The sequence below is a fragment of the Kryptolebias marmoratus genome, linkage group LG14 (assembly GCF_001649575.2).
Source record: "Kryptolebias marmoratus isolate JLee-2015 linkage group LG14, ASM164957v2, whole genome shotgun sequence".
NCBI classification, from domain to species: domain Eukaryota; kingdom Metazoa; phylum Chordata; class Actinopteri; order Cyprinodontiformes; family Rivulidae; genus Kryptolebias; species Kryptolebias marmoratus.
Window position 1 is genome coordinate 11,307,993 of NC_051443.1, and position 21,981 is coordinate 11,329,973.

A 21,981-nucleotide genomic window follows, 5' to 3' on the forward strand; every position below is an offset into this window, starting at 1 on the left:
GATGGATGGATGGATGGATGGATGGATGGATGGATGGATGGATGGATGGATGGATGGATGGATGGATGAATGGATGGATATATGGTATAGTGATGGTATAGTGATGTGTAAATCTAAATTTTTTCATTATATTCATTTCATCAGCATTAGGACAGCTGCTAAAATGGACCTGTAGCATGTGGCTTCTTCTTGTAACCTAAAAGTATGGGTGCTTAGTATGTGGCAACCCGGTCCATTTGTACTTTGATGTGGCCGAAGTACAAATTGACCTAGAAGCATCTGCTGCCCTTAATGTTCCTTAAGCTCTAGCTCCTTTTGCTGATGTTGATTAGTGCATTTCTGTGTATATGTATCATACTAACAAAAAAAGGCATATGTACTTTAGTGAAAAATCAGTAAAACAAGCAGCAAAGTAAAACAAAAGTGGAGCAAATTTCGAGTGGGACACGCAGTAATGTTCTGCAAGCACCGCTATTAACACAATGCACGGGAATTTTTTTTTTCCAACACTGACAAACACCACTCTCAGAATGAAAATGTTCCATCTGTGAATAAAGATCCTCACTCAGACCACCTATTTGCGGGAGGGTAAAGTGGGATAAAACCATCAGTAAAATGGTCCCTAAAGCAAAACACGGGTACCCAAATGCCTGGCTGTGTGTTCCGACTGTTCGGGTCTGCGCAGTTCTCTTTGTTACACCCCACATGCACTCACACATGCTGAGAATAATGCTGAGCAATGACTCATCCAACTGGATCACTTTTTTTCGCAACCATGTAGATAAGTGCCTATTATTTTTCTACCACAGAACTCTCGCCTGTGGACTTATCTCTGCACTGAAGGGTTTGTGCACTGCAGCCTACTAGATCGAGATTCAGATGTCTGTTTTTTTACTGAAACATCAGCCTGTTGTGAATGAACAGTAAACCATCTTTTTAAAACCCACCTAGACCCTTTCCTTAACACAAAATTAGAATTAAAGACCGAGCATTCCTTGAAGGAATGCATGTCGCCCACTGCCTTTCATATCTGAGTTTTAAATGGAAATTGCTTTATGATGAAAAGGGACAAATTAACAGCTGCTTTGGGCAATCCTTGTAGGTGACGCGACATGCAATCTCATGATACTGAGATATTGGGAAGAACTATCTGCTACTACCACATCAGATTTGGTTTGCTATCTGTAGATCTGACTAAATTATAGCCATTTTGTGTTGGCTAAAATCAGTTAGCTGTGCTCCCCATCTTGAATTAGTTTGACTCCACAAGTAAATGAATTTGAGATGTACATCTAATTATTACTTTCTGAGAGTTTCACTCCAATCTGCTCAGTGGTTCATGAGATATTTTGCTAACAGACAAACAGTTGCTGCCAAAGATTTAAGCAAAGATGTTGCACAATATGTAACACTAAGAGTATGTCTTGGTAATGGTTGTCTTGGGAATGATTGTCAGCTACAACCACACCAAATTTTAACTAGGACTGCTTAGCGGAGGCATCCATCTTTAACCAGGTTGACTTCACAAGGTAATCAATTGTCGATGTCAGCCTGAGAGTTTCATTCGAATCCGCCTGGTGGTTTGTAAGCTATTTTGCAAATGGTACAGACAAACAAACATACATGAGCACACACACACTCACACACAGATGGGCAAAAACATAAAGAACTGATTCTTGCCCACGAAAAGAAACGCGTTAAAAATAGGACACTGTAATATCTAATTATACCGCTCCCCTGACTATGAGAAGTTCCTCCCAGTACACCAGCAGACATCCTAAATTACTGCAGATTTCCTGAAATGTCACAGCCTACATGGATCTGTACCACCACCAGACATGCGACAGAAGCTCAGGCTGTTGTTGACAGTGCTGCCGCCTGGCTGTCAGCTCGCCTGACCAGCGCCGGCAGCAGCACCACTGGCTGGAATGATAAAGATCGAGTGGATGGGAGGTGACAAGTCGAGATGGCTGAATTTGTGCACTAGCGGCCCACCAGTGCCAATCAGAACTGACTCATGCAGCAACTTTTTTTTGTGTGTGTGCTTGGAGGAGGACAGTTGTGTCAGAAAGTGTTGCACTGCTGTATGACCAGTGGGGCTGCACATGTGACAGTAGGGGAATCCATATTTGTCAGAGGGCGCATATTGAGTTAAAAAGTCTCGTTTTTTTTTCTGCCAATAATAGTAAAGAGTCCTCTTTTTCCATCTGTTAGAATGCAAATAACATTTTAATGTAAATAATAAACTAGGAAACAAATTTTTATTGGACAGAGAACTGATTCACTGTTAGAGCCAATCAGATTTCAGATGGACGGCACAGCTAGTAGCAAACAATTAGCCAAAATAAAAATGGCTATAACTAAGTCAATTTAACAGACGTTAGGCTTCTTTTGTAGTAGTAGCTGAAACACACCGAATGCTAACAAATCGCTCAAGATCTTTGCTTAAAACATTAGCATTAACTGTTGGAGTCAAACTTGTCTGTCTGTCAGCAAAATTTCTCATAAACCGCTGGATGGATTTTAATGAAACTCCAAAAGCAATCATTGGATGTACATCTACAAGTGAGTCAACCTGGTTGGAGATGGGTAACACAGCTGATAGACCTTAGCAAACAAAAAAGCCTACAGTTCAGTCGAATCAGATAGAACTCGGTGTGGTAGTAGCTGAGAGTCACCCCCAACCCATGCTCTGAGGGCTTACAGCTTTTTACGTCGTTAACTGACGTCGTTTTCTTACCCTCGGAGTTACAGAGTTATGTTTTAGATGTCAAGCTCCATCTACACAGGATATCTTTAAAAATGGAGATTTATTACTGCAGTACAACACTTTCAAAGGTGAAGATTTCAAAAAATAATCATTTCTGTGGACTTGAGATGCTTTGGGAAAACAATGACGTTGCAGCCTGTTTCACACATGCCCACTACCACATTGTGTTTTATCTTCATTTTCCATATTTAATCCTGATCTTGTCATCATTAAACTTCAATTGTGCCCTGAAATGTTAATTAACTGAGAGGAAATTGTAAATAATCCAAAAGAAAAACACTGGGTGTGATTGTTTCGTAAGATCCTTTAGCCGAGCAAAAACAGTTTTTGCCTTGACTAAAGGAAATACAGACTTATATCTTTTTATGTCTGTATTTTTTATGTTCTGCAGAATTTCATGATCAGAATCCATATCTGTAACTTTTAGACTAATTAATTAAAAATACACTCAACTACAACTTTGATTTTCTAGTCTATAGGTTGAATCTTGGTATTTGGTTTTGGGAACAGTACATGATCTACGCTGTGAAATGTATCATCCAATAGGATTGTTTTTTTTCCTTTATTATTTTGATGTAAGACTACATATAGTACTACATATACTTTGGTGATGTATGTCTTTAATGCTCGTTAAGCACAGGCAAAGGTCTTTTATGAGAATAACACATGATGTATATAATGCCTTATCTGTCTACTTCCTTTGCACAATTTAACATTTTCAGTTTCTGTTTTGTCATGAGTACGACTTCATATTTGAGCTGAGAGGGTGGTCTGCTGTTCTTTCTGTGTCAGCTGGCAGTTTTTACCTTTTAATGATCTCAGTTTAGCTAAAATGTCATGTGGTTTGTGTGTCACGAGCTGGCAGCACATATTTAATTTATTACCATCTACAGACTGCAGACATTACTTTCAGTAAACATAACTCTGCGGGGAATTTCCGTTTTCCTTGAAGCACGAGCCTTCAGTGTCCGGGAGTTCTGTATGCGCCAAAAGTTTTCGTTTTATTACTGACTCTACGGTAGAGAGCAAAACCAAATAAAGGGGAAGGAGGACATATCACATTTGGCAGCAAATTGTTTTTGATTGCATCTTACTGGATTTCAATTATCCAGCCATTTTTTTTATTGCAGGTTTAAAGAGCTATAAAAAGGTTTTGATCCAAACAATATTAAGAGAGTTTACAAGAAAGCATAACAGATGCAGGTCTCTGTAGGGCTGAAAGATCATAGTTTGTTTATGAAGCACAATTAAAACTATTTGACTTTTTTTTTTTTTTTTAAATAAAGCCCAGCGTTGGGTTTTAAACAAACTGATTAATTAAGGTGAATACTGCTGGGACTCCTCATTAAAGAGGAAAGAGTTATCATATGGTTATTTTGAGCTCAACAGAGAGCTTGAATCATAATAAAATGGGCAATTTCACCTAAGTCCCCCCTCAGGGTAACTGGCAAACTAAAGAGGGATTTGATATGAGGGGTATGAGGGCTTTGATGGTGCGTTATCGGCTGGGTAATTTGTTCGTGTGTAAACATGAATTACTGTTATCTAAGTGCCCCCTGACAGCCGATTGGCTCCTCATTAGGCCTGTGTGAAATGAGATTAGCAACGAGACTCTAAATTACGATCCAATCCCAGAACACATAATCTCTCGCATGCACTGTATGCCCCTCAGTGTGTCTCTATACTTTGTCTATTTCCGTGTGCTTTTCTTTTCTTTTTTTTTTTTAATAAACCCCTTCTTTGTCTACTTTTTCTCTTGCACTGAACCCTCTCCACATTACACCTCTACCTCCTTGACCTCTTCATGCGTCCCCCCCCCCTCAGGGTGCAACTGCAACGGGCGATCCAACGAGTGCGAGTTCGACATGGAGCAGTACAGGAGCACTGGCAGTGGGGGGCGCTGTGTGAGCTGCAGAGACAACACCGACGGGCCCCATTGTGAGCGCTGCAGAGAGAACTACTACAGAGAAGACCCAGAGGAGCCCTGCCAACCCTGCAACTGCAATGTCGATGGTTGGCTGCAATTCTAAAACCCCTGAAATGTCTTGATTGTAGTGAGAAGCCCTATCAGCATCATTAGCTGCTGCTTGGTTATCGCTCGTACATATCCATTAGTTACACCACTCAAAATATTATGGCTACAGACTATATGAGCAGTGTTTTTGACTAGTTTATAACGCTGCTTTTCCTCTCTCATTTTACTGAGGCCAACCGTTGCCAAAATCCTTGTCGAATAGCCAATCAGATTTTATAACCGTTCGATTGTTAGAGGAAAAAAAATTAAATAAAATAATGATTTTACTCTATTATGTCACTGCAATTGGATCTAAGTAATTGAAAGAAAGAAAGAAAGAAAGAAAGAAAGAAAGAAAGAAAGAAAGAAAGAAAGAAAGAAACAAAGAAAGAAACAAACAAACAAACAAACAAACTTAGGCGCTCATTAGACCTTGTTGATTTTTTTTTTTTCTTTCATTGTTGGACAGGCAACAAATGTTCATTCGTTTTCATAGTGATAAACAAAACAGCAGAAAAAGCAAAAACAACCAGTGTCACCCTCTCCTCCCCCCCTTCCCTCCCATGTATAAATATGGTAAGGTGATTTTACAGAGCTGTTGGAGTCCATTACATTGATCAAAGGTTATAGCAGACTCCATCAGGCTTCCTTTCCTCTCCTCCTTCTGCCCCAGCTGCTCTTTCTTTGTCCATTAACTGAAGCCACACTATATCAGCTACAATGTGGCTGCAAGGTTATATCCTGCTCTTCCAAGCTTCTCTTTGAGGTTTGTGATCAGAAATTCAATAACAAGTGACTCTCTTAACCCCACTGTGACGAATTATTAATGGTGTATTGATCCATCTTGTGTAATTACCAATATTCTTAATAGATTCTTTTTCCTTTTAAGTCCACTTTCCCCATTTTCTTCTCTCTCTCTCGTCTCTTCTCCTTGTTTTTTTTTTTTCTTTCTTCTTCTTACGACTTATTTTGTTTCCGTTGACTTCCTGCTCGATCCTTCTGCTTGCCTCGCAGGATCAGAGAGTCTGCAGTGTGATGTCGAGGGAAGGTGTGCTTGTCGAGTTGGCGTGGCGGGGGAGAAGTGCGACACGTGCCGGGCCGGCTTCCACTCGCTGGGACCTGGCGGCTGCAGGCGAGCAACGCACAAGCACAGTCAAGACAAACAAATTAAAACCCATGGGATGATAATTTAAACCAGGAATGTTGTGTAAAAAACAAGATGGAAATGTTATGGATAAATACATAGAATGTTGTGGGGATTTTCTAGATTACAGCTAGCACGTGCAAAGGTGAAACAGGAGCCTGGTGTTTTTAATCATTTGGAGGACAAGCAGGTGTGAGTGGATGGCCTGCTTTACTTAAAGAGCGGAGATCCATCAACATCTCCACAAACTGTGCTAGTACCTCAAAAATCTCCAGAGTTTAGACTCCACCAAGTGGCAGTCAGACAAATTGTGAGTAAAAAGATTTTTTTTTTTTTTGAAAAAAGAAAAGATAAGAAACAAACACTGTTATCCTCAACAGGGATGATTATTGAGTAAAGATCACCTAAAGAGCAAGATGTGTCAGAGTTCAGAACGTCACACAGGGACTCGGGGTAACTTTTAAGCACCTCATTGCCTCTCGTTCATTAGCTAACGCTCGCATGATCGAGCTGCAAGGAGAAAGTCACTGTTCTCCACAGAAAAGTTACTGCTCACCTGAGTTCTGCCAAAACACGACATAAGTCAAACAGCAGCCCAACAGAAAATGCTTTGCAGCTTGTTTAGTTTTTTTTTTTTTTAGCGAGAAACAAAATTATGGTTCTTTTTAATATAAAATCTTATTCTAGGCATTCAACACGGTGGCAGTAGATAAGCAGGTGGCAGTTTTATGGTTTGTTCATGTTTGGCTATCACTGGCGAAAAAAAAAAGTCATAAATTCTGAATTGTATTATAAAATTCTACAAAAAAGAAAACCTGCGCAATAAATTTGACAAAACGGGGGTCATACAGCAAGTCAACCTGAAAAATAGAAGGTATATCAAAAATTGTTAGATACTACCATTCTCAACATGTACTTAAAGCGCAAAATGATTATGCAAGATCTGCTTGTTTGTTTTTTAATTTCGACATTAGCTATTGAAGTCAACTGCTTAGGTAGCTAAATATATCACAAACCTCCAGACAAATTTTAATGAAAGTCTCACAAATTAATCATTGGGCGGACTTCTAACACTGATTAACTTTTGGAGTCAGCTCAGTTCAAGATGGCCACCACAGCTAATCGACCTTGTGAAACACAAATGTGGCTATAACTAAGACAGTTTTACAGACATTGAGCTAGGATTTGGTGTGCCAGTAGCCACACTTCAACCACTACACATTGCACAATATTTTTGCTGAAAACTTTGGCATTAACTAATTTTATTTGAAAGTTTCTGTGTGCTGCATCCTCTCGGCAATATATCCCTTTTAACTGGGTGGTTTAATCACTATTACTGTGCTAAAAGTAGGTACAGTATAAAAAAAATTTATGCAACTTGAAAAATAAAACATTTGTGTATATTTCATGAAGAGAATTTTATCTGCGTTGTTTACTGCATTTTTAATTAACCAGTTCTGTGTCCATAAAACAGCAGAGACTACAGCTTTACTGTCATTGACTGCTAATAACAAGAACATGATCATTATAATAAAACTACAAAGTTAATGGATTGCAGGCATTAATATTTTAAAATAATCACTGAATAAAATAATTACTTGCAATGAAGCTGCAGATTGTACACTTTCCCTCAGCTCCACAGGGTGTCTGTGGATTTTCAAAAGCCTTTGCGCTGATATTAATGCATAAAAGCTCTTATACATCCATTATACACCTTTATGGTAACATGCAGTGGACCAATATACTTGTTTTATGCCCAGTTCTAAAGAGAGGAATATGGCATCTATATAGATTTCCTTTTATCCCAGAAATAAAAGAAGCGAAGTGGACCTAAAGTTACTGTAAAGACAAGAAAATAAAATCTGCCATAAAACTTATGCAGCATTTAATTGACTTTTAAAGCCAGAATTCAGATCTGGGAATGACATCAAATCTGACTTAAACATGTTCCAGTTGCAAATTAGTAAAACAGTAGGATTTGCTAACTGTTGTGCTTAGTAACCAGGCTGACTTCAATTAGCAACAAACACAGACAATAAATGGATTTATGCGTTCAAACGCTTTACCAACATGTTCATGATTAAAGGTTGGACAGTACCAGGTGTGTGACTGGTTATATGTACTGAAATACAAACTGGCAGATGTCAAAGTAAAAAGTTTATCACTGCAGCTAAAACAACTTTTCATGTGTGAGACAGCCATTTTGGATTCTGAGGTTTGGACAGTCAGGAATCTCTAAATTTCTGACTCTGATTGTTTTTTTTTTCAACTTGGAAATTTCAAATCCCGACTTCCAAGAACCACTGGAATGCACCACTAAATATTAGGAATGTTGTTTAGCACTGCTAACAGTTTGCTAGTCCACACGTTTACCTTTATGTATTTTCTGCTGTTCATTAGCAAAGATCAGCTTGTAAAGCTGTGAAACAAAAAAAAGCAGCTTGTTGTCTTTATTTAACTGTTTTCAGTGTTTAACATAGTATTCATTACCAGTGCTAGGTTGATGTTGATGTAAATTAGTTATACCATGAATAGGTGAAAAGCAGGCAAAAAAACAACAAAAAAAAAAAACGCAAAACAAAAGAAAAGGCTGTTGTTTGGTTTGCATATATTTTTTATCTGATTTGAAGCATACTTAAATTAGTGATTTTTGGGGTTGCAACTCTCATTTGTTACTTTGTGGGTCAGAAGTTGAAACTTTGGGAATCACTGGTCTGATCCAACATGGGAGCTGGGAAAATGGCGGGCCCCAATAAATAAAAAAGTATTATGCATGATCAAGAATTAGGCATTTATTAACGATATATGTGTTTTGTACTTTTAACAGTTTTTTGTTTCAACCTTGATTTAAAAACACTCTAAAAAAAAGTCATTTCAAACTATTGTCAGTAAATCACGTTTATGGCCTACCTGCAGTTAGTGACAATAAAATTGTGCTTTGAATTCATTCATTTTACACACGATCAGTGTTGGTTGGTCAGACAGACGTCCTGTTCATCGGGATGACAGATGTGACGTTTGAACTTTGCGAATCAGTCACGAGACCATGCTGTCTTTTCATTCAGTTCCCATGGAGACGACATCCAGCCTAGCAGCCTTCAGAAACTTCAGAGAACAATTTTAGCTGCAGCCAACCCCAAACTTGGCCTCAAATCCATTACATTTTTAATAGTATGCAGAGAGGCATCTGTGTATTTTTAATAACATTTACTTGGCTGTTATTCTAATGATTCAGTCTTTTTATAGTTTAATGATTTTTGTCCATTTTCTCTATGACATTGATATTCATACTTTGTTTTGTTTTAGATAAAACAGCAGGGTAGAAAAAGATCTCCCATTCTTTAGATTTATGGTTGCACTCTGGTGACACCCTGGACATGAATACAAGCAATCCATTCACTAACATATTGTTTCTCCATGTTTGTACTCAGCTCTGGTATTGATCATTTCAGTGTGCCTCAAGAAGCTCAGAGGGTTAAATGGATTTTGAAATAGGCAGAGTTGCTTTCATTCCTAAGATATGAGACTCTTTTAGACCTCAGACTTTGCACGCTCAGAGCCATCTGAGGAGGGTTTTTTTCTGCACCCTTTGTTGCAGCTTGGAGATTCATTGACCCATCGTATGCATTTTGATGATAAAAGGGGCATTTCAACTTTGTCTGACCTTGGAGCTCCAATACTAAATAAGTGTGCATGCGAGCCTGCATGTAAATGTGTGAAGTTTCATATGTGTGCTAGAGGAGTAAGTTTTTTTGCATTTATATTCTCAAGAAGTCTAACCTAGCTCTCCTGGACCAACTATAGCTGCCAGTGGAATGCTAAATTATTATAGTGTTGAATTGCATGTTAATGATTGTTGGATGGTACCATTATTTCTGCCATCTAACAAACCTTAGTGGAGTTTTTTTTCACACCACAAATAGTAACACTGAGGTTAAAGTAATGGCTGTCCAACCGGTAGTGGATGTCTTTTTTTTTTTCACAAAATACAGGATCAGGGAACTTTTACACTTGTTCCATTTATCCATATTTATTTAAGTTTTTAGAGTTCTTACAAAAAAAAAAATTCTCAGAGGTCACCTTATCTGACAAGAGCACAAAACGGATTCTCGGTTTTACATTCCAAAAACACCAATAAAAACTTCACAATTTGCTGTGCATCCCAATTTCCAAATTAATTTATAAGCTAGCATACTTATTCATATTCCCTATAAAGTGTATGATATGTGCTTGTACTCTACATGTGTTTATTTCAGCCATTTATTGCACAGAATACATTCCTTCACTTAATTTAAGAAAACTAGTGTTCTGGTTAAAGAAATTTAACTATCAGAGAAACTCCTTCCACAGATAATCACAATTTAATATAATCAATTGCAGAAATTCTGATTTTAAAATATATTTTTGCTCACCTTATTTTGAGGCGCCTATATTATCAATGGCCGTATTGTTACCAAAAAAGTGGGCCAAATCCCTTTATTCTGGAGACAACAGTTTTCAAACAATCACGTTGGGGTCACCAGAGTCTAAAATTAGAATTTGTTCACATGAATACTCTAACTTTTTTTTTTGTTGTTGTTGTTGTTGTTTTGTTCCGAAATGGTGCATTCTGTGGATTTTCAGGTTGTTCTCATATGTTTAGCCAATCATCATTACATTATCTGGCTCAATTATCACAGTTTCAATCAATCACTGTACAGCTGAGTCACAGATAGCTCTTCTCATGCCTCAAAAAGGCCTACTTGGAAACAGGGGCTTAAAATGATATGATATAAGTAGTTTCATTAATTTTAAACTTATGTCTGGAGACGAAAATGGGAAATTCCACTATGATAAACTTCCTTTGGTTCGTTTCATTCCAGAGTCTCTTGAAGTGACAAATCTAAGAGAAATAACCAGACTTTTTATGTTTCTGTTCTGATGGGTAGGATTTGTTCTTTGGTTTGTTGACTTTGTCTTTGGGTTGATCTTGTTTTTGGTTTTATTCCTGTTTTGTTGCTCAATCACTATGCTATGTCACTTCCTGTGTTAGTTTATAGGGGCTGTTTTTTGTTGTTGTTGTTCTGTCAGTTTTGGTCTTGTTTCCTCTGCTCATCTGGGCATCGTTATCAATCAGCACACATGCTTTTAATTACTTTTTCAGTTTATATGCTTGGCTTTACTTGCCAGATTTTTATTATTCCTCACATCCAAGTTAGTTCTCTAACCGTGTTCTTCTTGCGTTCAGCACAATCCTTTATTATGTGAGTAAAGTTTAATCTGACATACATTACCTCCTTACCTCCTGTGTTTTGCTCTGAAAGTAGGTCCTTCACATTCCTGTACATCATGGAACATGACACTACCAGATAAGTGCTTTTTGACTGGTGCGTGGGATAATATCCCAGCTCCTAGCTGGTTTAAGCAAAGATTTGATAAAGTATTTTATGACCAGACAGCCTTGTGTCAGAGTCCACCAAATAAGTTATGCTACTGGAACTGACAGTCCCATGGGAAGACCATCTGGAGGAATCTTATGAATGTAGGACTTAGCAGTTTTCCCTGTAAATACTTGTTCATTGACTTTAAGGATTAACACTAGTAAATGTGTCAAGCAAAACAAAAATTTTTCATTAAAAAAAAAAGATTGTCGGTCAAAATTCTATCAATACACATAGGCCAGCTTGTACATGCACACACACACACATACAGACACACACACTCTGATTTTTGTCATTTATGTGGCAAACCCTGTCTGTTTAGCTGAGTTGTGAATTACCCAGACCACTAGAGCAGAAAAAAACTACAGGCAGCTTGCTCTGAAATAATTGAATTATTTATAATAGCACCTCATTGGAAATAGATTCTGCATTACGGTCTCAAACAAAAATAATCAATCAATAAACATGATCAAATAGAGTCTGACACAAGTTAAGTAACAGCCAACCCACATACATATTGATTGTGTTAATTTGCATTATTCTTGTTTTCTTTGGGTTTTGTAGGACAAATTGTGTGGTAAATCCCATGTTTTTTTGATTTTCTACAGCAAAAAAATGAGAATGGCTTTGTATTGGTGAAATTGCATCCGAATGTTTAGTTATTGCTTAGTTTTTTGAATCCCAAACCTAAAGTTCATAATTGAACAAGCATCTATAACTCTACATAAGCAGGAAAGCTCATTGTTTGACAGAAGAATAAATTAAAAATCAGAATTTTTTTTGTTTTTTTTGTAATGTGTATCTATGAGGAAGCAATGGACGAGTCAGTAACTTACCTGCTGTAGACAAAGGTTTGAACAATCTCAGCTTGAAAAATCAGGAAGCAATTCTCATGAAGGAGTCAAGTGAATGGTGAGCCAGGCTGGGGCCTACCTTAGAGCAGATTTTAGACATCTATAATACACTATATTGCCAAAAGTATTCGCTCGACTCCCTTCACACACATATGAACTTGAGTGACATCTCATCCATAGGGTTTAATATGATGTTGGCCCACCCTCTGCAGCTACAACAGCTTCAACTCTTCTGGGAAGGCTTTCCACAAAGTTTAGCAGTGTTTATTTTGACAAACAGACAACCAAACACATGCACAGACACAGGCAATTATTTGATTGTCTGACTCTGATGGCAGTGGGAAGTAAAAGTACAGTGAGAAGAAATAAATAAATCAAAGAAATTAAATTTTTATTTTCACAGTGCTTTCACAGTCCTGGGACTTCGCCAAAGGTTAGGTCACTAGTTATGAATAAGTATCAAAGAATGAAGTTCATAGCATGATTTCATGGGTGTACAAAAAACATGTAAAAGCAGCTAAAAAATCTTTGACGCATAGAAACTAGAAAAGTATATTCAGTGAAGACCAGTGTACAATTTAACATATCCTATTTACCTAAAAAGAAGCGATTCAGTGAGATTAATTGAGCATAAGACTCCTTTTCTTAGCGATGCAACGCCTATTCCTTCTTGCTTCTTTGTCTGAGCATGTTCTTTTTCACATATGATATTCAGAATAGAGTGTTTATAATATTTATGTTTCTATCACCTGTTGTCTGTAGGCCGTGTGATTGTGACCCAGGCGGAAGCGTGGACCATTGCTCTCCTCTGGATGGACACTGTTTCTGTAAGCCAAATGTGGAGGGGCAGAGCTGTAACAGGTGGGTGATAATAACTTGTTGCTTATGTCACATATGTGCACATGTAATCCTGGTTGCCAAGGTAACTAATACAGTCTTACATAATACAACAATTGAATTCTGTAATTGCAGTAGTTGCATTATCAGTTTAAGGTTGTTTTTTTTCTTGTAATAGTGGAAAATAATTTGCCAAACTGATTTCATCCAGCAACAGGTGTAGCAAAAGAAAGAGGTTGGAATAATCTGCTTTAAGATTGCTGTTATTTTGATTACCAACATGTTCCATCCTTTTTCCCATGGTCCTCTGGGACACAGTATCAAACTGATACACTGATTTATTAGAAACCCACACAGACTCTGGTCTCCGACTTCTAAACCTATTTTTTTACCTGATTTTACAGCTCATTGAACAGGTTCCTCTCCTGTGTAATGTGACTACTGTAGTGGCTGATCTTTATTGGTGTTCCTGTCCCACCCATATGCCAGTAAGTGTGTGTAGGTCAGAGCTCAGGGTGCTCACAGCTGAGCTCACTTATTCCCCATCTCCAGAACACGTCCATATTCAGCAGCCAGCACATTTACAGCTAAGAGAAAATGAGACCAACACCAAAGCAGGGACGTGGTAAATTGGTGTAAAGCAGGTGTGTGCACAGCATTCACATGTTAATCACTTTTTATACATGAGGGTGTGCATGTTTGTGTGTGAACTACAGATGCAAGCCAGGATTTTTCAATTTGCAATCCGTAAACCCAGGCGGCTGCCAGCCTTGTTTCTGTTTTGGCCACTCTCTGGCCTGCTATTCATCTGATCTCTACACTGCTGTCAGCATCACTTCAGACTTCATTGAAGGTACTGTCTAAGGCTCCCCAACCTCTAATTACTGTGGTAACTCTATTACTCAAGTGTAACAACAATGTTTCCATTACTTGATTTGACTCTGTGCTATGTCTTTATCTCCCCTACCAAAGCACAGTTATTTTTATATTGCGTGGTTTATATGTTATGCACTATCTTCAGTGTTCTGCATTATGTCTTTTTAGACATCATCTCTGTTGGTTAAGTTGTACTTCTGAGTGTCTTTTAACCAGGGATTTAAAGTTTAAAAAATGTTCTGTTTTTAAACTTTTTTTTGTTGTTGTTTCCAGATCAGGATGGTTGGTTGGGAGAGTTCTCCGGTTTTGTGGAGTACCCCCTGCTGTGGAAAGAAGGTGAAGTCTACCTGCTGCCGCTTAGCGAGGAAGACATTGGCTTCTACAAAGCTCCCGGTGAGTTAGTAAATAAAAAAGCCTGAAGATCTGAACTTTGTTGAGAAATTAGATGGATTCCTTCAAGCTCAGTTGATTGAGTCAGTTCAGTGTTGGAGACTAATCAGTTATCTGTAATCAGTGTTTTGCACAAATGTGTTGAGATAAGTGCATTAATGAGGGGTATATGTTCTCTTTTTTTCTGTGAATGTTGAACTTAATGAGGCTGTTTTGTTGAGTAATGAACCTGAACCGAGTGTGGCTCATTTTGGAGACAATAAACAGCATTCTTTTGGGGAGTGAATGGTTGCTGTGATCGGAAAACACCTCAGTTGCAGAAAAGACAAGGTTTGAATAAAGATCAACCCCAAGAACGGTTTAGATATTACAGCAGCGCACGTTAAAAGTTCCAAAACTGACAGTAAGAATAACAGGTTCATTTTTCAAACAACTGATCAAGTTGGCAGACAGTCTAAAAAGTGCATTTGTCATCTTTATTCTGGTCAGATATATACTTTTAAACTAGTTTCCTTAGCCCTAGCTACAATCAACAGAAAGCTATTGTTCACACTTGCTGTGTGTTAGTAATTAATAAATCTTTCAGCAGGTAAATGTAAATTATCCCAGTGTTAATGCCCCGGAAATATCTTCAGCTTGTTTTTGTTGTTTATTAAAATAATTATGGTACGTTGGCAGCAGGTCATTTGATGGTTTTTCTGATACCATTTCTTCTCCAATCCCTTATCAGAGCTATTAGAAAGATAAGAAATTAAGCTGGCCTCAGCCGCTGGACTTAGAGTCCATTTCTATCAGCCGCCCCGGCAGCAAATGCCTGATGGAATTGGATGTTTTGGCAATGCTGGAAAACCAACAAAGTGAAAACTGGCTTGATTTCTACTTGTTTCCACTAAGCCGGTTTTAGGCATCAACTCGCAGCCTCTTCAGCCACCGAGCAGTCCGCAGCCAGAAGCAAAACGGGACCAATCCCATTAACCCCGTATTCTGGAGGTTTAATGCCCAGAACGCGTGATCACAGAGAACAACTCCATCTGGGGGCGTCTTTTTTTAGACTAATGAAAAGCGCTCGGCTGAAAGAGGATGTGACAAAGCATGGTGGTCCAGCATAATTTGTCAAATGTCACTAAAAGTGCATTGCTAAGTCCCCGACATGTGAGTTTTACTGCCTTTTTCTGTTTGCGCGTGTGTGCATAAACCCATAATGAGCAATTCTGCATCATACCATACAGTATATAGAAATATACATAGAAAAATACAGTTAATAATGTTATTTTGTTTTCTTTCTTACAGTCTTCAGCGATGTCTCTGAAGGCAACAGCTCACAGATTAGTATCCCAACTGGCTGAGAACAGTTCTGTGACAGCCTGCTTATCTACTTTGTGCAGTACTTGTTTACGTTGTTTTCTCATATAATAAATACACACATTTAATGTTGCACCATCCCTATTAATGATCTCATTTTCTCTCGCCTTTTTTTTCCCTAGTTGTGCATTTGTAGAGTCACTTTAAAGCTTAGACCAGAGTGGCTGCAGCTTTGGAAGCAGCTCTGGGTTTCTCTCACACCCTGCCACTGCCCGTGCTGTTTTTTTTTTTTCTACTTTTAATTTGCATTTTGTGCTAAATCCCCTTACCATGTTTCTCACTAAACGCAACAGATAATTCTGAGTGACAACGCCCCGCCGAGCATCATGCGAAATGCAGTTCTGTTATTACTGTGAATGTGTTTATCACTGTAGTGCGTCTTGAGCTTGAGCTGTTTCATAAGGAACACACAATTCAACCGTCTGTAATTTTATTGAATTAATAGCAGGAACTAGTTGTGCTTAGGGCTCACCCGGCTCTAAAACATAAAATATTTAATAAAAATCAGCCACTGCTAAGGTCACGACAATACTTTCAATACTTCACAGATATTTTCTCAATGGTTCTTGACAGCGAGGTGTTGGCCAGAATTGCGAACGTTTCAGACTGTATGAAAGAAATTGGAAGACAGAATTGCACTTGAGTTTCCTAAATTCCCCATGACAGGCAGGCCAACACGGCTCTTACACCAGCTGGGATGTCAAAATTGCTCCTTCTTTTTCACTGCATGAAGATATTTCTCTTTTTCTTTTTTTTTTTTGTAAATGTCTTGAATTGTCCACCACTTCTATCTTCCATTCGGTTCAAATCTGTACAGTAATGAACGATTGTAGGTGGGCTTTTTATGAATGTGTGAGTATGCACTCACAGACACTCTCTTCCTCTGAAGTATTGCCACTTTTCCTCGGCCTTATCCTGGACATCTGCTTGACAGTTGACACAGGCAGAGTCCAAGTCCCTGTGGAGACGTAAGACTTGAGCGCAGCTGCCAGGAACTGTCATAGTCAAACATAAAATACCTCCCTAAACAGTTGCTTTGACCTGCCTCCAAATACTGCGGTCACTGTTTGATTCTGCTGGACAGTAACGGCGGCTGTCTTGGCTGGCCAGTGTTTCTTACTGAAGGGGACATCGTGCAAGACAAGTCCTCCCAGCCATCTGTTGGAAAGCCAACAATGTTGATCTTTTTTCATATCTGTAGAACAGGCCAACATGCAGAGCCTGCAGCGGCAGGGAGGCTTAGAGGAAAAACAGGAAAGAACATGAGGAGGAAGCTAAGGAGGACAGAATTTCAATGAATTATCCCTCAAGTAGAAAGGAAACGGAGCAGAATATGGTTACCTCGTGTTAAGCTCCGGAGTGAAGGAGGATTCTTGAGTGTAGCGTGTCATTTATACTCAAACTGATGCCACAGCTACTGCTTGTGTGGTACATGCCAACAAACTTGCATATAACAGTCCCTAGGCATTGCTGACTAGTACTTTGCAAAATAGAGATGAACATCAGCAGGGAGAAATGGAAATATACCAAGTACAACAGGACGTAGTTGAGGATAAGAATAAAAAGGGATGAATTAACAATGAGTAATAGACAACAGGGTAAGATATGCTAAAAAATAAATGAATGATCATTCAGAAAAAAACTGCTAAGCTTCAATTATTTGTTTTAAATTTTAATTTTGACATAATTTATTCCAAAACATGTTTTATGAGGGCATATTATTTACAGATTAACAAAGTAATCACAATGGTTATGAAGTATTATTGAATTGGTATACCAAGCATAGGCACAGGGTCCAAATTATTCTGGTGAGCCCTGATTTTATCTCATAAATGTACCCATAGGAGAGAAACAAAAACAACCAAGTGGGACACGCAGGCTGGCTAAATGGCAGGAAACAAAATGTGACACATTTTAAACTGATTAAATAAACATACAAATAAAAGACAAAGAAGAAAGACACAAAATTAAAGATCCCGTTGAATTAGATTATGATACCACTAAGATCTGTAAAACATACATGATTTGTTAGAACGTGGCAAATTTGGAAAACTTTCTTCAGTGTGAAGGCATCCATGGTGCTGCCACACTTACCAAATAGATGTTTTCCAGCTATTTTCCACATACTTGTGATGCTCTCCTGAACTCTAACTACACCTTATGCACCCACTCTGTCATGCCTGCTCTGGACCGCATCAGATGCAGCTACATGCTAGAAAATTGCTCCTCACTAGCATGAAGCTGCAACCATGGGTATCACATCTGCACTAGGTTGTTTCCATGACCGTATTACAGTCACGGTTGTAGAGCCCTCACAGCAGTCTTATGTGAAACATCAAATCATGAGGCAATGAGGCAACGCACCAGCTGTTCTGGAAACCACAAAACGCTTGGAAATGGCAGTATATCCTTCTCACTTAAGATGAACATTCACTACCTTCTGTTTTGAGGTCCAGACTGATTTCTTTGGTTTTGATTTTGGAGCAACACTAGGGTAGTCCCTTTTGATCAAGTGGTCAGGTGACACCAACCCTGCTTTTGAAAGTCACTTAACTAAGACTCACAGCTAATTGACTGCTCAGGTGTGGTTTCAGACCTAGCTGATGTGTTTTAAAGACAAAATCACACGCGGGCTAAAAACTTTGACCATCCCAGCTTTCATCGTATTTTCCATATAGACATGTTGAATATTTATTTGACATTCACAAGTGTACCAAAATAGGGCCATATAGTTGATGCATGATACAACATTTTTAAGAATATTTCAGATGATGGTAAGTATTTTAAAAAAATGTTCAATAGTTCCTAGAGGACTAATAATTTTGAGTTTAACTGTAGATATGCTGCCACCACAATGAAAAACCACCACAAATTTGCTACAGACATTTTGTGCTTGCTCAAAACCATTCTGGTCAACACATTTTATTAAAGATTTTACATTTCACACTGAACAGTATACAAGCAATCTACAGAAGCTAACAGAGTAAGAACTAACACCATCCCTCTCAATCATCCCCTCCCTCACCCTCCTGAACTTGCTGAGTACACAATTACAGATCTCAGTTATGCAATACAATAAAAAGTAGTTTATACATGGTTTACATATACAATAAACTAGACCTTAGTTCAACCAGTTTGTTCATCTGCTGGGATGGAGGCTGCAATTTTGAAGTATTGAGTGAGGGGGTACTGTCATAACCATTCTGGACCAATTATTCATGCATGAGTAGTCCACTGTGTCCTTAATACATGCCTGAAAACCTCGCCAAAACCATCCACATTCTGACTGACTTTTTTATCCTAACTGGGTTGTCATTCAGTGTGAAAGGGGCAGAGCAATGTAAAACACAATTGTTTAAGTTCAAGGAGAGACAGCGAAGTGACACAGAAGGACCTTCTAAAAATGCAAAGATTCAAGAGATCCAACAAAACCAAGGCAATGCTCAAAATTAGCTGCTTCTCGATCCTCAAAATACAAAAGGTATTTTGCACAGCAATATGCTGAGAATGGGAACAGCGTGTTTATTTTGCCTCTTTCAGTCTGTCTGTCTTGGAGCTCATTGTTTATGCCTAAAAATGTGTCACTTAGAGCAGACTTCCAGAATATTTTCATTTAAAGTACAAGTTTACACACACAGAGAGCAAAGTGCACAGCTATTTTGTTATATAAATCTGCTGATAGAAGAACAGAATGTTGCTCCCATTTAGACAATTTTTTTTCCTCATCTGAAACAAGGATGTGGGCTGTGGGTGGCATTCTGGCTTGTTAATTCAAAAGTTTAAATAGGTTGAAGGACAACTTTTGAACAGAGCCAGTCGAGATATCACTGTCTATTTTCAATTTGTACGCTAAATAGAACCAGCTATTTTCCGTCTCTTCGTGTTGCACCAGTGGTATTGCTGCTCATACAGAAATTGATGCTTTATCAGTTATCCAAATGGCTCTACTAATCAATTTGTGGTGAAATACTACAGTAAATGTGGAACAAAAGATATATGTTCACATATATGCTGCGGTCCTTTCGTGTAACTTTTTCATTTTCTCCAATTTGTCATGTGAGTTAAAGAAAAAAAAATTGATGTAAATTCAAGCCATTTCAAAGACCGCAGGTCACACTTATAGAATTTTTTCTTTGTTTATCATGATAATTTATTACTACAAGGAGGGCCGTGCAAGTGGAACTGTTTTTATTTATTTTTTTATGTCTATTAGTTTTGTTGGTATTCATGCGTTAGTAGTTTGTTCCTCACCAACACAGAAGGAGCCACACAATAAAAATGAAATAAATGAAACCCTGTCAGAATAATGGCCAATGAGGTACATCTGAAACACAACATCTCAAAGACATAAGGGACCGCTAAGTGTGAATTTTAGCTAAATCACACATTGGTATTACTAGGCTCATTACCCACAGTTATCCAAAGCATCTGCAGTATATATTTCAAATAAATCATTTCAAAAGTAATAACCGTTGACTTTTATTTTGTGAACATGCATTTCTCACATTAGTCATTATTACACAGCAGCACTCCCCAAAATGTAGGCAATTACCTCATGTCTGGTCCTCAAAAGTGGCTCTACTGGGGCTCTTCTCTAATGCAACAATAATCATCTGCTGGCAAATGCTACTCTTTTGAGTGTAGCTTAAGTGGTGTTTCTTAGAGTGACTCACTGTAGAAACCACATTTTCTGAAATGGAGGGTGCAGGGATGCTGCTTAAAGTTCCAGTTTTACTAAATAATGCACACAGAGTTTGCACAAAAAAAAACATGAAGGTTCGGAGCCAATAAAAAGTTCTCAGAGGTCACCCTGAGAGTCAAAAATACGAGACAAACAAGTAAAAAAATCTACATGATACATTTTTTTTTTTTTAATATTGATTTTTGAAGCATTTGAATGTGGCTCAAATGGGTGCTACATCAATACGTGCACAAAATAATTTGCATTGTATCCATAATGGATTGAGAAAGAATTCAGACTCCCCTTTAAGGATTGTAGTTTATTTGTTTTTTTGTTTTTTATTTTTTTTTCTTGTTAACTCAGTTCTAGTCCACCTGTGGTGAATTAACTTGTCTGAAGGCCTCCTAGCAGACTGTGTATATCAGAGCAAAAATGAATCCACGAGGTTACAGGAAGTGCCCGCAGAACTCAGAAACAGAAACAAGAACCCTCTGGTCTCCAGGCCCCACTGAGCAATCAAGGGAAAAGGGCCTCAGTATGAGACGTGGCCAAGAACCCGGTGGTGAGCTTCAGAGATATTTTGTGGAGATTGGAGAAAGCTCCTGGACAGACATGTCTGCAGGTCTCCATTGATCTGGGCTTTATGGCAGAGTGGTTCATTGGAAGCCTCTCATTAGAGCAAAACACTTGAGAGCTGCTTGAAGGACTCTCCGACTGTGAGGGACATGATTGTCTGGTCTGATGAAACTGAAATTTAATTGTTTGACCTAAATTCTAAATATTCTATCTGGAAGAAAAACTGAGATATGCTCAATGAAAACCTGTTCAACAGAGCCCAGTACCTCAAACTGGGTCAAAGGTTTACCTTCCAACAAGACAAAAGATAGAAACACAGAAGTCACTTAGGAACAACTCTGTGAGTTGCCCAAACAGATATGTCACCTTGACTCTACTGAACGTCTCTGGTAAGACCTGAAAATGGAAGTCCACCGATGGTCCTCATCCAACCAGACTAAGCTTGAGAGGATTTGTAAAGAAGAATGGCGGAAAGACATCCAATCTGAGTGTGAAAAGCTTGTTGCATCAAATCCAAAGAGACTCGAGGCTTTAATTGCTTCCAAAATTGCTTCAATTCAGCATTGAGTGCAGGCTCTGAAAATTCATGTAAATGTGAAATTTTAGCTTTTGTTATTAATTTACAAAACCATACAATTGTGTTGTTGGTTTTTTTTTATCATTATGGGCTACTAAGTGTTAAAAAATGAAAGTAACATCAGACTGCAACATAAAGCTGCACAATGTGAAGAGGTCTGAATACTTTCTGAATGTATTACAGTGTAATCTTAATAACGATGGTTAGGTGATTTTGTATATTTTTTTCTGATAAGTAACAACACTGCTGTTTTTCACCATTGACTATGATACCGGGCAATGTACAAGTCTGGAATATATATTAATGCTTAAATGGTACAAATCTTTGAGTTTAAAAATGTCTCAGACCTTGTGTTGGCAGGAAACCTTGTTCAGCCAGGTTTGAAACCAAACTTATAAAGGGCAGTCATTCAATTTTAGATTCAACAATGTGAATAATTGATAATACTGAGTCATGAGCGTGCAGTTTTAGGGTTCCAAC

The 21,981-nt window shown here is 38.3% G+C and overlaps 1 protein-coding gene across 1 annotated transcript in view; it reads left to right on the top strand.

Moving 5' to 3' along the window:
* Positions 1–21,981, top strand: part of lamc3 (laminin, gamma 3) — a 141,336-nt gene that overhangs the window by 54,954 nt on the left and 64,401 nt on the right. Inside the window, exons 5-9 of the mRNA XM_017407944.3 lie at positions 4,595–4,783; positions 5,799–5,916; positions 12,965–13,063; positions 13,756–13,892; positions 14,189–14,308. Of these exons, the coding sequence (XP_017263433.1) occupies positions 4,595–4,783; positions 5,799–5,916; positions 12,965–13,063; positions 13,756–13,892; positions 14,189–14,308 (663 nt within the window). The remainder of the gene's footprint in view (positions 1–4,594; positions 4,784–5,798; positions 5,917–12,964; positions 13,064–13,755; positions 13,893–14,188; positions 14,309–21,981) is intronic.